Source organism: Solanum tuberosum, unplaced genomic scaffold, assembly GCF_000226075.1.
Source record: "Solanum tuberosum cultivar DM 1-3 516 R44 unplaced genomic scaffold, SolTub_3.0 scf00074, whole genome shotgun sequence".
Lineage (NCBI taxonomy): Eukaryota > Viridiplantae > Streptophyta > Magnoliopsida > Solanales > Solanaceae > Solanum > Solanum tuberosum.
In genome coordinates this window covers 1,874,273-1,890,570 of record NW_006238998.1, presented here as the reverse complement: position 1 = coordinate 1,890,570, position 16,298 = coordinate 1,874,273, and the positions used below count along the sequence as shown (strand labels likewise).

Genomic DNA, 16,298 nt, shown 5'->3' with positions numbered 1-16,298 from the left:
CTTTATTTGGCCTCATCGTAGCCGCACTTTTATTTTTGTTCGATTATGAACACTATTCAAGTCATCGATATTGATCAAGACCGATACTCAAATTTGCAAGAGAACAACCACATTCAAACACAAACAAGAGGTGGCACAAAATTTTTGGAAGGGACCAAAAATCATTTACATTTAAAATAAGGAGCCACAAGCTCAAACATCCACAAAAGGTGGGCCTCACCCTACCACGAAACAAAAGCAATTTGTCCTCAAATGCAATAAAGTATCCAAAAGTCAATAAAAAGATAAGATAGAGAGGGGAGTAAAGAGGGATCCTGTCTACACAATCGCTCTATCTATCTGGGCATCAGTGCCCGATGTAATGCTCTGAACTTGGGTCTCAGTACTCAGGATCACATCTACAGTATCACCAGCTCCACTAGGGTCAGCCAAATGTGTATCTGCCAAAAAAGTCTGCACAATTGCATCGATCATGGCCTCCTCAGTCTCTGTAAGGCCCTCATAAGAAACCTCTTTAGTAACCCCCACTACAAAAAAAACAGCATTTAGCGACTGACGAATTCCGTCGCTAAACTGGATTTGCGACGGATTTGCGACGGATTGTTGGCTGTTACTATTTCGCTCGTTAGTAATCTCTTAGCGACGAAAAAATAGTTCCGTTGCAAATTTAGCGACGTATTAGAGACGAATGATATTCGTCGCCATTCGTTAGTGACGGACTGGTCCGTCGTTATACTTATATAGTTCGTTGCTAATTTCATAATTAATTTCGTCACTTCAAATAAATTAGTGACGGAATTTCCATTACTTATCCGTCACAAAAATATTTTGTTATTTTTAGCCCGCATATTTGCCACTAATATGTTCCGTTGCTAATCCGTCGCCAATATTTTTTTTATAGCGACGACCAAATTGTCATTTAATTTGTTGCTAAAATATTACTAAATACCTCTAAAATAACAAGCATTCATATAAAATAATATTTAGAGGGTTCAAAAGTTGTAGATAGCAAATTCCAAATCACATACTTTCGGTGCAAAACATCAAAAGCAATCTATCAACTATTCTTAAGAGAACCTACATTCATCAACTATTGTCATCGCAACAATTTGTACTTTTCAAAAAGACAGTCAACATCAAAAATTAAATCTACATGAGACTAATTAAGGGATACCCTCATCACTTGAAACTACGTGATCAACCTCCTCCTCATTAGTAATAGCAGGAGGCACCATGGGTGTCACAAGTGATGGATTGTCAATGGGAGTAACCACTTGTTGTACCCGCTCCATAATAACTGGAAGAAAATGATTAGTAAGGGCAGAAATCATTTCCTTTACAAACACATCCATATTTCTTGTCGATGTTGATTGTGAAACTGAAGGTGCTACAGATGATGAGGCACAAAGATTATGCCCGTAGTAAGTTTTTGCTTTAGATCCAAGACCGTATATTCTTTTCTTCTTTTCTCCCCCGGCAGCTTGGTAGTATGCTTCACATTGATCAATATCATATTGAGAGGTTGTTTTCTCCCGTAATATTTCTTCATATTTTTCCTGTAATAAATTGAGATAGAGAGAAAACATTAAAGATTAGGAATAAAATTAAAACGGAAGGAAAAGACAGAAACATACATAAACCTTATAGTTTAACTAAATGTTCTATACTTTTTAGACAACTTACAGTACATTTAAGGTTAGATTAAAACTGTAAGTTACAGTTGTGACAACACAATATTCAACAAAATATTCATGTCCCCAACAAACACATGAAGAGACAAGTTAGAAAGTATATATGAAACAAGAGTTTTCGGCATACCAACTAAGCAGCAGCTTCAGCCTGCTAGCTCAAAGGCTGGAAAACACACGAAGACCCTGCATTCGGGTTCTTGAAGAATGCACAAGTTTGGTACCAATCAATTTTTCTATTGGAGATCTTGGAAAGTTAGTCTTGATGAATATGAAGAACTACAGAAATTTAAAACCCTACCAAAGAGAATTCGATTGGAAAAGCTTGAAATTCTCGTTCTTTCAGGATGTTCAAAGTTAAAAACATTCCGAGAAATAGAAGAGAAAATGAAGTTTGATTCACAAAATGTCATCAACTTGTAAAAAATAAACAGCACACCTCCATGGTTGATTCATTGTTGAAGCAGATGCACAAGGTAAGTACACTTCCAAGCCACAACATGAAAAACATAATATGATTGGAGAGGCTTTTGTATTTGTACTCCAAATAACATTTTTTTCACGGTGCATGCAGGTACAATTCAATAATTAAGGCTTATATGATGCACTGCAAAAACAGTTAAGAGGCTTATATCTAGTTTCTTCAGTTGACTAGATGCAGGAAAAAGTAAACTTGATGATCTAGCATTTTCCCTGTATTACTTGAAAAAACTATTGACTTTAAGAAATTTTAGATACCAGTTTGGAATTTTTGTTAGACCTATGCTTTAAGTGATGATTAAAATCATTAAATTTTATCGATTTCCCTTGTTGTATTTGATCCTTTGCAGCCAGTTGTATCTCTCGGAATGGTTAAAACATTTTACAGAAGAAAACTAGAAATTTGATTTTATTTTAACTCGAAAGTGTAAAAGATTTGGGATGGTAATAACCTGGAACGTGTAAAATGTACCAAAATTACTAGGGATTGGTCTTTCATCAAGAAATGCCAAACCAAATGCAACTGAAAACTGAGTTTATTCTTAACGGTTACTTTCCAGATTTAGACAGTGCCATTACAGTTTGCTCCATTTCCTAATGATTTAATTAATAAGTTAACCAGGCAAACATGGAAGAAGATTGAAAAAGAAATGAAAAAGAAAAGAAAAGATGATGCCAAGAACCGAGATTACATGAAGTCTACTATGCAAGAGTCTGCAGAGGACTATGATAGACCTCAAAAAGATGTACATTTGTATGTCTTAATACTACTTCCAACAGCATTTATATGCCTTAATACTACTTCCAACAGCATAAATCAACATCAGTTACCCTTTTCTCAAAAAAACAGCATAAACAAACAACATAAACCAACCATATCTTCATATACTACTTCCAACAACATAAACCTACCATATGTCTTAATACTACTTCCAACAACATTTATATGTCTTAATACTACTTCGAACAGCATAAACCAATCATATCTTCATATATTCCAACAGCATAAACCAACCATATCTTCATATACTAGAAATGAAATGAACCATTATGATAGACCTAAAAAAGAAATGTCTTTTTGCATTTTCAAAGTTTTGGACTTACATGGACAATTTGAGAGCGTTCACCAACAAAAGATTTTCCATCATTACCATGCGTATGGACGTGCAAATGTAACTCGCTTGGTGTTGGATCTCGACCCTTTTCAATAGCCTTTACAAAAGAAAATTAAAATCACTTTTTAGATACAAAAATATCTATTGCATAATGTGTATTTAGATACAAGTATATATATCAGATAACCTAAAAATGTTACTTATATAATTTGTGAAATATGTTCTTACAAGTTTCTTGCGATGTTCTCCAATTGAGATAGAGCCACCTCCGATTGCGAGATAGAGAAGAGTGAATTTCTTTTCATTTTCAGCTAGAAGTGAAGATGGAGATAATCTTTGATAGTGGTGCTTTCTCCGGGGGTTTGGACGACGACAAGTAGCTCACACGCTTAATTATGGTGCTTCCTCCGGGGATCAGAAAATAACAACAACATTGTCTTTCTCCATGACCCGCTTCTTCCAGCAGATATGTTCAAGATATGTTACAGTGACCTTTCCACATCTTTGTTCATTTGGTCCTTGCACATGGCAATTGAACAATATGAGAGGTAAGTTGTCACACAGTAAATGACACTCGAATGCTTTGTCAAACTCAATAACCAACAGGGGGGACACTGGACTCGCCATCCAGCGGAATCTAACTTATCATGTATCAGCTCTCGGGCAAGTCAACATTAACACTAGAGTGATCTGAGGAGCTATTAATCCTCATGCAAATAACTAGACCATATGTAGTCATCTCCCATATAGGATATAAGAGAGGAGAAAGTGCCACCAACGTATTGAAATTAAGGAAAACGAAGTTGAGTTGAACTTCACAGAAACATATGCATTTCTGCCATCATGCACATGATTTTATAAGACATGGTAATAGTAATAAAACAACTACCGGAGAGTTAAGTCGGAGAATCTTCAATTATAACTACAGTAGATGGTTTTATCCACACTACGCTCCACTATTAAATTAAGCTACTAAGAAATCCATTAAAAAGCAGCCCCAAATGGTAAACTCAAGCTAACGAGATCATGCATTTCGTAATTAGGTCATCCATCAAATCCCTAAAGGATGCCAGATGCCTCATATACGAAGAACAAAACTGCTTAAACTGATCACTAGGTTCAGAGAGGACTTTACATGGTGTAGATAAAACTAGCACATTACAAGAACTCGGCTCATGTATGGACAACAGTGGGGAGGCCAGAACAGAGGATGCCTATCTCCCCCTCCTACACATGGTATCATTAACACAACATCTATTTCTATAGACAATACACCTATTATAAGTGAAATCTCAACTGTTTTCTGCCAAGTACCGGACATCCTGACAACTACAGTACACTATGGAATGGAACACCTCAATCCGAAGAGAGAAAGCAAGAGAAGGGCTAAAACATGAAGGTTCATCAATCAATAAATCAACATCAACCAAATGTCAGTCGCAGGTTAATTGAGCTAGCTTCTAGTTGGGTTAGTTATTTATCTGTATAGAGGAGATGAACATAAATATATTTTGTAAAAAGCATCACCAAACAAAACTCAATCTCCAATGGTAAGAATTTCAATTAAAATGAAAAATATTTGATTTTCTTTTGCAAAGACCACTTCCACCCGTTTCAAGGAATCACGGCACCATAGCACAACCCTATTTCTAGAGGAGATGAACATAGATGAACAAAGAGAAATTACCTTTCACTTGAGGCAGCAGAAGCGTGGGAACATTTCTAGACTGAGAACGAAGGAGACATGAGCTGAGATGATGGAAGCTGAGAGGACGAGCTGAGATGGAGAGCTGAGACGGAGAGCTGAGGAAGAAAACCCTATTTTTTTAGGGAAAATGTTTTGTAGTTTCCTATTGTGTTTTGAGATTAAGAAAGGTTCAAACTTAGTTAAAATATTTTTGCAACAAACTTAGTGACAGAGTATGACATCCGTTGCTAAAAAATAATTATATTAATTTAGATTAAATTCTAGCGATGGATTTTTCCGTCACTATATAATTTAAATTCCATAAAAATATATTTATAAATCTAGCAACGCTTTTCCGTCACAAATTTAGTCGCGGAATAGTAAAAAATTTCGTCACACCTACTTTGTTGCAAAATCCGTAGCGAAAATTAGGGCGCCAATTTTTCCCGCTATTTTTTAGCGATCAAAAATATATTCCGTCACCAATCCGTCGCTATATTATAACTCAAAAAATTATTAGTAATTTTTGCAACAAAATGACTATTCCGTTGCTAATTCGTTGTTATTTAGTGACGGAATATAATTTGTCGCTAATATCCGTCGCTAAACACTGTTTTTTTAGTAGTGCCCAAGCATCTCCTCATCTGTCTCCATCTTAGACTCGGGATCAGCTGCCTCCTCAACTCGAACATCATCTCTGGTGGTAGCCGGAGGCATATCTGGCTCAACTAGCACATCTGGGATTTCCACCGTTCCAAAATTCATGGACATGTCAGTGGACTTTAGCTGGTCCATATCTCTCCTCAGTGCAGCAATATCGGCCTTTAGAGCCATCACCTCCTCGGTGGCCCCTTGGTCACGCTCACACATCACTATCCTAGCCGCTAGGGCATCAATGGTAGCGCTCAAGAGTGTCACAGAATCTGCGAGGGCTGTCTGAATCATGCCCGGAATGAAGGCTTCAAGTCTGGCGGCACGACGATCAGCAGAATGAGTGAGTTGCCCCATCCGGAGCAATGCAACCTGACTGAGCGGGAGCCGGGAGACAGTAGTAGCAGTAGCACCAGATCTGGGAGGCAATGGAGTAGTAGAGGAACTAGGTGTATCAGAAGGAATAACACATGATGTACTTGAAAGCCCAGGGGCCGGAGTGGGCAAAAGTGCATCTGCAGGTAATGCATATGTATCTACGACCGGGGAAGAGTCCATCGGGGCTGCCTTCTTCCTCTCTGCTTCATCTTTCAAGTATTCTGCCTCGATCCTACGGATGTCAGTAGAAGAGATGGGAATCACTTCCACATCCTTCTTCTCATCTATAGGCACCCGAGCTCATCTGCACAACTCGATAATCAACACCAAAAAGGGAAGGGAGGTTCGACGCTGCTTGGCCCTCATGGCCATCTCTTGCTCAACGATCATACCCAAATTTATGCGCTCTCGTGCAATGATCGAGCCAAGACAAGCCGCCTTTGTGTGGCAAAGGACGGACTCATTTTGGGATGGCATGAAAGTGCTGCTGATAAAGCCTAACCAGTACCTTGCAGCTACATGTAGGTCTTTCTTTTCTATCGGACCCCATGCCTCCAACCACCTCGGAGTACCATCACATATGATAGGGGCTAGCCAACTTTTCATGCTCTCAAAGGACTTAGTCTTTACCCTGTACTGGTGGGTGTCAGCAATGTTGTTGGTACACTCTAATACCGCATTTATATTAGTACTGTCACACAACACTTTCTTGCCCTGGACAACCATATAATCAACCGGCCTGAATTTTGCAGCCAACTTCTTCCTTTGCGACACCAAGGCTACGTAAGCAGTGTAGAACTCCTGGACCCAATTTGGAATGTACGGGCCACAAGGCTTGGTGAACAACTGGAACTTGCGAAATCTCGGGCAGCTCATAATCTCCAGGTACATGTCGATGAATCCATCAGTGGATAACCTCTTTTTTTCAATGATTGTCCTTAACCCCTCAGTTTTCAGTCTGTTCATAAACTTGGAAGGAGGACCCTGTACCAGTGGTGCTAAGACCACAACCTGTGCTGGAGCAAGAAGAGGAGTAGTGGTGGCCCGGGGAGTCCTGATCCTAGACGGATCCTTCATCCTTTTGAATTGCAGCTCTGCCCTCTGTGCTGCTACTAACTCATCATCCTCAGGCTCAGAAGTTGCAGTCTGGTGCTCCTGGTGGTCGCCCTCACTCTCATAAGTGGTGAGGTGAGTAGCGTAGATACCGTCACTGTCGGAGCTCACCTCCGGTGACACATGTGCCTTCCCTTTTCCCTTTCCTTTCCCACCAGTTGTGAGAAGTTTGATGACCTTGGCCCTGGATGCAGCTGAATCCTCGTTGATTGCTATCCCCTTGGCTTTCTTGCTGGGTGGCATGTCTCTACCAGCTACTTTAGGTCTAGCCATATTTGTAAACACATTGTAGAAAGTTAGAAACAATTCAAAAAAAATGTGCAGAAAAATAATTGCAGATAGACTCGCCGGACCAATCGGCGAGTCACTGAATTACTTTGGCGAGCCAGATCGGGCTTGATGAAAGGATTGGCTAAAAATTTCTCAGATAAATGGAATGTCGGCAATGGGAAGGGCCTTTTGGTGAATCACCGACAACATTCGACGAGCAAAGACTAGGCCACCGAAAGTTACCGTGCATTTAAGGAGTAGGGGTGTAGACAAAGGCGATCAAGGAAGATCTTCGGTGAGTCGTCGAGTGCACTCAGCAAACTCAGGATTCTCGCCGAAAGTTATCGAACCTTATTCAAGATTAAGAAAGAAATTAAAGGAGATCAGGGGAACTTCAGCGAATCGCCGAGTGATCCGGTGTGCTTGCCCGAGCGTCGCCAAACGACCCAACGTGCCTACTTTCAACCCCAACTTCCAAATTCAACCTCGCAGCCCCCAAAAAAATAAAATCAAAGCATGCACTATTACAATTAAACTAAGACCCATACTAACCATTCCCCTGGGGTACTCAGACTTCTCCCAGTTTGGCCAAATTTGGTCATTTGACAACCTTTTCCCTTAAGAATAACGTCAACCGCTCCATCATTGGGAAAAATACGCCATTAAGCACAAATGCGGGTTACTTAGACTTCACCCGACTAGACTCAACAACATTCAAGCAACACCCACAAATTTTAATATCTTTTAAGCACGAAAAATATGGGAATTTAACGATTCAGGCATTATAGGCATGATATTCAAATTAAAATAGCCACAAGCATACAATTACAATCAGAGAGGCCCAACACACATCACTAAGATAATAATCATTTGCAAAGGAATACAGATCGCTAAATATAAACTCGGGGTTTGAAAAACCAACCTTAGTTGCTGAATAAATACTTTGAAATGCTAGGCGGCAAACTAATCCAACTCCAAAAACAAATACGATGACTAAAATGCGATAAAGATGCAAAAATATGAAAAATATTGTGCGGGTGTGAGTTTGGGAAGTTCAAAAGTGAGGGAAAGTGAAAGAGTTTGAAAGTTTAAACATTTGGCCTTTAAAAATCATCCAGTTCTCGCCCATTCGGCGACATTAGTATAGCTCAACGACCCACTGGGTGACTCGCCGAGTGGGAACTTACCTCGCCGAGTTTTACAGGACCTCCAGTTAATGGGGGGGTCCAAACGACGGACTAAGTCGTGATCGCCGACATGGTCGGTGATTCGCCAATATGCTCCTGGGCTCGCCGAATTTTACAGACTCTAATTTCAAAATATCTTGAGTCCAACGGCGGTCCAAGTCGGGCTCGCCGACCTTTTAAAAGAGTCATCGACTGGACTTTCTAGCTCACCATCCTGCACTTTTAAAACACATTCTACACTTTAACCTGCACAATCAACACACCATTATTTCAAAATAAAATAAAAAACAAATAAAAACTTGGGTTACCTCCCAACCAGCGCCTTAGTTAACGTCGCGGTACAACGCAAGTCCACACTCAAACTCATTCTTGGGGTTGGCAATAGTATCACTAGGCAACCCCCCTTATTGTCTCGGGTTTAAATGAGACGAGATATGACCCATTTAGGTCTCCAACTATTTGATCGATATTGAACGGGAGGTAACCGTCTGGCTAAGGGTCGACACATCTTCTTTCATTTCTTTCAAAATCTTGTCTGACCCCTAAACTTTGTTGAGGATATGAGAAAGCATATCTTTCAACCGACCTCCATCGAAATCCTTTGGCTTTTAGCGCTCATAGGGAGGAACATATTTATCCTTCTCCCTGTCTCTCTCTTTCCAAGTGGGGTGACGGTCCATCCACTCTTGATCACGATCCTTCCAACCTTCATCCCTGCTTCAACCTGGGTTACCACCCTGCCTCGAGTAGTTTGAATGATAACCACCACCTTGGTTGGCTAGGAAATTCACCTCTTCGTTGTACAAAGCCTCAAACTTGGCCTCATCAGGATTAACGCACCCGACACCCACAACATTGACACTTCGAGCACCAGCTCCCATGACATTTTTGGCAAAATGTCAAGTTATTTCATGATCTTGGCCATGTTTTGGTTCCTCTCTTGGTCTTTCTCCATCTGTTCCTTGGTCAATCTAAACATGAGAGGGGAGACCTGATCTTCGCGGGTGTACCAAGCCCGATTGATTGTGGTCATGCCATTCAAGAGCTGAGCTGCTATCACATAAGGTTGCTACATTAAACCTCTCGGATAAAGTTGGTCAGCAACCCCCTTGTTTACTGAGTCAAGGCTGAGGTAAAAATACTGCAGCAAAACGTTGTCAGGTAACTCATGGGTTGGGCATTGTAGCACCAACTTCTTGAATCGCAGCCAAGTCTCATGAATCGGCTCACCCTCCAACCGCTTAAAGCTCTGAATGTTGTCCCGAAGAGTCATCATCTTCGAAGGAGAGAAAAATCGCACTTGAAATGTGGTGACCAGCTCCTCCCACGAAGTGATTGATTCTCGTGGTAACTCAGCCAGCCACTTACATATTTCTCCCATCAAAGAAAATTGGAACAACCTCAACCGAACCGACTCTTGGGATATGTTCTTGAAGGAGAACGGTCCATAAACATCCACAAAGTTTCTAATATGATCATGGAGATCCTCATGAGCCAAACCACCGAACAACCCCTTCAATTGCAAGAGCTGCAACATAGTACTTGTGATATGTAACACAATGTTCCCTTCCACCGGAGGCAAGCGAATGGAACCAATTCCACCCATTAGATGGGCGTCATTAGCATTAGGCTCATTGACATCGTTGAGGTATCCGATGTCATCTTGGTGGCCTACTTGGCTACCATTGCTTCCGTTCACACTCATACGTCTTATTTCAAAACACAAACAAACCAAAAATAAAATTAAGTTCAACTATGACTAAAAAGAACAAAATTCAACTTAACTAAAGATTCTCAAACAACACCAGTCCCCGGCTGCGGCGCCATTTTGATTAAAAATGTTTCAAAGACACTTCATCCAATTTTAAGCATCAACGATCGTTAATCAGTATAATAACCCAACTAAATGAGTTGGGGTCAAATCCCACAGGAAGTGGTACGTGTTTAAGAATCAAGAGAATAGTACGAATATATTTAAGTCAATCAGAAGAATAGACATTATCGAATAAAAACATAATTCAAATTAAAAGGTGACACGAATGTCAATTAACAGGGGGGTTTTGACTGTAATTATCAACTACAACAGCAGCAAATAACACGAAGTAACAAATATTGAAACGGGTTCTTGGGATGTGATTGGGTTATAGGATAAGGTAGACAAATGGGCAATTGCAACTATTAATAAATAGCTGTAAATCAGTAAATACACTAAACTTTAGTGGGGATAAACTTTCTCTCGAACAATTTACCCCGAATCAAGTTGGTTTCTCTCAAACACCAACAAGCAAACAATTAAGAACAACCTACGCTTTAGTCCATTCACTCTCTCGAGCTGAATGTGTGGAAAAGGGTTTATGATTCACTTTCTCGAGCAGAACCCATGACAACCCATACCCACAAACCATCAATTCATGAATCTTGGTTGTAAAACCTCTGTCTTGAGCAGGTCAAAAACACAAAGGTAGAATTGCTTTGCAACTACAACCCTTTAAATTAAACCACAATTACTGTATGAAATCACTTCTAAACAGCAGTTAAACTAACAATTAGCAATACCTATCAACCCATAATCACACCCCAAGAATTGGGGTTTTAGCTAGACATCATAAAAAGATAAAAATTGTTACCCAATTGTGTTTCCATCAACTGGTTAAGACTAATTTCGTCTTTACAAAGGTCCAAATTGAAGAATCTCAAAGATCCACTTCAAATTTCTCAAAAATGGAAAACTTCAATTCTTCAAAGCTAAGGAAAACTTAGTCTCAAAACTCAAAAATTTCAAAATGTAAAGAAAAACTTGTCTCTTCTGAAAATTGATTAACAAAAGATATTAATAATAATGTTTGAAAATGTATTTATAGTCTCCAAAAAATATTCTGTGAAAGGCCATTTGGCGCTGTAAGTCAGGATTGCTGATCAGCTCAGCGATCCACCCTTTGGTCAATTTCATTACCTTTTTGGTTTGGCCTTTAGCATCCTCAAGTTTTGTAACTTTGGGCGATCTAGCACTGCATCGCGTAACCACTCAGCGACATGTCGACTGCTCCTTTCTCTCGCCGACTAGATTTTCTCCTTCAAGGCTTGGGCACACTAGAACTTTAGGTGAGATAATAGCCATTCGGTGACTCGCCCAATGGATTAGGCGATCAATAGGCCTTCTTTTCTTCATTCTTTCAGCTGCCTTGTTCCTTTTTGCTCATTAGTGTCCATGCTTTGTTCCTCAATCCAAATACCTGGAAATCAAGGATTTTACATCAGTTATTGGCACAAAATAAGCATTTGACTAAATGAGTCCAAATTATGGACTCATCAATCTACTTACTTTTAGTTTTGGTTTTATGTTACTTGTTAAATTAGAGGAGGAAATGAGCGTTAATGCAATAAATGGTAGCCAAGTGGGCCACTGAGATAATATCGGAAACCTTAACGATATCAATGACCTAAACATCAATGACCCAGTCCAAATGGGTGGTGTTGGGGCCATTAGTTTGCCTCCAGCTGAAGGGAAAGCTATTTTTCACATCATAAGCACCATGCTTCAGCTCCTACAAATGAAGGGTTTGTTCTGGGGGTTAGCTCATGAGGTTCCCCATGAGTATATTAGAAATTTAATTGATGTCTATGGACCGTTCTCATTTAAGAACATATTGCAAGAATTGGTTCGACTGAGGTTGTTCCCATTTTCTCTAACGGGAGAAGCAAGCAAGTGGTTGATTGAGTTTCCAAGAGATTCCATCACTTCTTGGATGGGGCTGATCACAGTGTTACAAGTTTGTTTCTTTCCCCCATCGAAGATGATGACTCTTCGGGACATCATCCAAGGGTTCAAAGGTTTGGTAGGAGAGCCCATACTTGAGACGTGGCTGAGGTTTAAAAAATTGGTGTTGCAATGCCCAACTCATGGACTTCCAGATAAGGTGTTGATGGATTATAGAGGTCTTGATTCAGTAAACAGAGGAGTGGCTGACCAAATTTCTCCGGGTGGTATAATGTGATAGCCCTACGCAATAGCATCCCAACTCCTTGATTGCATGACCAAGATAAACAGGGCATGGTATACTCAAGAAGACCAAGTCTCTCCTCTCATTTATGAAATGATGAAAGAACAAATCATAAAGGATCAAGAGAGAGACCAGAGCATGGCCAAAATGATGACCCAACTAAATATCTTGGCCAAAAATGTGGTGGAATTTGAAGCGTTGTACAATAAGGAAGTAAACTTCCTAGACAACCAAGGGTGGAATAGAAAGGGACAGAAGGATAGGTATGTTCCTCCCCATGAGCGTCGAAAGCCCAAGGAATCTAAGAGTGACCAGACAAAAGATATGCTCTCACGCATTCTCGACAAAGTCGAAGAGTCTGACAAAGTGTTGAAAGAGATAAAAAAGGATGTTTTGACTCTAAACCAAATAGTGACCTCTCACTCAGTCTCTATCAAGCAGGCGGAGACCCAAATGGGTCAATTTTTGTCTCATCTGAACCCAAAACAACAAGGGGAGTTGCCTAGTGATACTATGGCAAACCCAAAAAATGAGGCTTAAATGGGTACTTGCGTTGTGCCACGACATTAACTAAGGTGCTTCTTTGGAGGCAACCCACGTTTTTAATGCTTTGTGTTTGTTTTTGAATAACGAGTGTTGATTGTGCAAGTTGAAAAGTCGAATGTGTCTGAGAATGTACAGATTAGCGAGCCAAGACTCCAGTCGGTGACTCGCCGAAAAGGTCGGTGAGCCCGAATTGGACCACCGTTGGACTCATAAAAACATTAGGTGGGAGTCTGTAAAACTAGGCAGCCAATGGCCGAATCGACGACTCGCCGAGTTGGTCGGCTAGCCCAATTTTTTCCGCCGTTTGGACCCCTAAATTGACTGGAGGTCATGTAAAACTTAGAGAGGTAAGTCACCACTCGATGTATCACCGAGTGGTTTGGCGTGGTCGACTAATACCGTCCAAAGGGCCACGAACTAAAAGGTTTTAAAAGGCCAAACGGTTTAAATTTTCAAAATCTTTTATATTCTCTCATTTCTAACCCTGTACACTCACACCCACACTTTACTTTCCTATATTTTGCTATTTCTCTTTGTTTGCTTGTTTAATCTCATGCATGGATTTGGATTACTTTGCCGCCTAGCTTATCAAATTCTTTATTCGGCACTCAGGTTGGTTTTCCGAACCTTGAACTTTTGATTAAGTGGTTAAACTTGAATGCGTTCGATAATTTTATGATGATGTGTGTTGGGTAATGATTGAAATCGTGTTTTATGTGTTGGTTTTCCTAAGTTGTGTTTCGAAATTGTGCCTAATTTCTTAAAATGATGAATCCCCATGTTTAAAGTGTTAAAATCGACTCTAAATTATTGGATTGCGGTTATTTTATGTTGGGTTTAGTTGGGTAAAGTCTGAGTAACCCCTAATTGAGCCAAATGGCGAAAATTGCTCAATGATAGAGTGGATGACGTCATTCTTAAGGGCAAAAGTCATCAAATGACCAATTTTGGCCAAATTGGGGGAAGTCTGAGTACCTCGGAGGCATGGGTCTTGTGAGTCCTGTATGAATTAAATAGTGTGTTAGTTTGATTTTGATTTCGGGGGCTGTGGGCTTGATTTTGGGATACAGGGTTGACATTTGGCACGTTAGGCAGTTTGGTAAGCTGGGTCGAACTCACCAAATAGTTTGGCGGTTTGCCGATGTCCCTCTTTGTTCGCCCTTAATTGCGTGATTTGGTTATTTAGAGTCTGTCATTTTTGGCGGGAAGCCTGAGCTCGCCGAGTTCACTTGGCGACTCGCTGAAAGGTCCTTTGATCGCACATTCTGCGCCCTTAACCCCAAAAACACAATGTAATATTCGGTGGGCTAGTCTGACCTCGCCGAGTAGTGTCAGCGATCCGCCGAAGGGCCCTGAATATCGCCGACCTGCCTGATTTATGAAAACTTTTCATGCTGGTCCTTCCAGCGAGCCCGACTGGCTCGCCAAAGTGACTCGATGAGTCACCGACTGGTTGGCAAGTCTTTTTGCAACTTGAAGTCTGCAACTTTCTTGGATATTTTCTAACACTTTTCGGTTTATTTTGCAGATATGGCTAGGACAAATTTGGATGAAAGTGGTAAGTTACCCCGCAAACGAGCACGGGGAATCATCATAAATGAGGGAGCAACTGCTTCAAAACAAAAGAGCAAGAAAGCACCTCCGAAGGGAGGTAAGGGAAAGGGCAAAACACCCGTAGCTGAGAGATCGGAGCACAACTCTGGCAGTGATAGGGATTCTTTTAACTCTCAGACCTCACTCTTCGAGCCTAAGGATGACCAACCACTACAGACTCGACGAGAAAAGATTCATGCAAGAGCTCATCAAGATCCATCTAGGATATCAGAGTCTACGCCCCTGCTACTGATACACTGCTAGCTCTAGCACAGACGGTGGGTCTACACCACCAGTTCAGGGTCCTCTTCCCCGATTACTCAACTAGTTAAAGGCCGAGGGATTGAGGACCATTCTGGAGGAGAAGAGATTTTCCATAGATGGTGTGATGGACATGTACCCTAATTTGTGGGACACCCTCAGGTACCATAGGTTCGAGATCTTCAGCAGGCCCCGTGGCCCGTACATTCCCACATGGGTTCGGGAGTTTTACATGGCGTACAGTGACCAAAGGGAAAAAAGAAGGCCAGTGCCTTCAAACTGGTAGAGTTTGTGGTAGTCCGGGGGAAGACAATGAGATACAACAGGGATTATATTAACAATGTATTTGATAGAGGGTTAGATTTTAACCACCTGAGTTTGGCTACCATTGTGATGACTCTGGATGACCTAAATGGATGACTAGCTCCCCTTATTTTTGATACCACTCCGAGGTGGATCAAGGCCAAAGTCGCTATTGAGAAGAAGGAATTGAACATAGCATCTTGGTATTGGTTTGGGTTCATCAACAGCTCCATCATGCCCTCACAGAATGAGTCCATCCTCCGCTACCCAGAGGCGACCTGTCTTAGATCAATCATAGCCCAGAAAAGCATCAACGTGGGGCTAATCATTGAGCAGGAGATGTCCATGAGGGCCAAACAGCACCAGACATCCCTTCCTTTCCCAGTGCTCATTACAGAGTTATGTCGGTGGGCTGAAGTTCCTCTTTACGAGAAGAGGGACATTGAGGTCACACCCACATCCTCTACCAATATCCGGCGTATTGAGGCCGAGTACACACAGGATAAGGCCGATAGGAGTAGAGCAACTTCGGTTGATACATCCACAGATGATGATATTGAGTCTATACCTACATAGGTAGTTTTTCCTACTCCGGACTCCGAGCCTTCATGTACATCTACTTCCACTCTTTCCCAGGCCCTAGGTCCTTCTACTGCCTCATAGAGCTACTTTAGGTACCACTGCCTCAAGTACTCCGATTACTGAGGCCATGCTCCTCAAGATGGGGCACCTAGCCCATTTTGCAGATGTGCAGACTTCCTGGCTAGAGGTTGAGGTGCCCTAGATGATTGAGAGAGCCATTTTAGCTACTTTGACACCTCTCTGGTCTGCCATTGATGCTCTCACAACGAGAGCAGATATTTGTGAGAGAGGATAGGGGATTTCCACTGAGGTTACGACTTTAAAAGATGAGGTTTCCGAGTTGAGGAAGGATGTCGACCATCTAAAGTCTACAGACTTAACTTCACTGTTTGATTCAGCTGAGGCTCCTGCTGATTCGAGTGCTGAGATTCCTGCTCGTGCTG

General features: G+C 41.2%; 1 protein-coding gene across 1 annotated transcript; it reads right to left on the bottom strand.

Moving 5' to 3' along the window:
- Positions 1–966: 966 nt before the first annotated feature.
- LOC102591993 (uncharacterized) lies at positions 967–3,785 on the bottom strand. Its single transcript, XM_015308018.1, has 4 exons — positions 3,770–3,785; positions 3,512–3,663; positions 3,273–3,380; positions 967–1,556 (listed from the first exon to the last, which is right to left on the bottom strand). The coding sequence occupies exons 1-4, from the start codon at positions 3,783–3,785 to the stop codon at positions 1,164–1,166; spliced, it is 669 nt and encodes a 222-aa protein (XP_015163504.1). The 3' UTR covers positions 967–1,163.
- Positions 3,786–16,298: the final 12,513 nt, after the last annotated feature.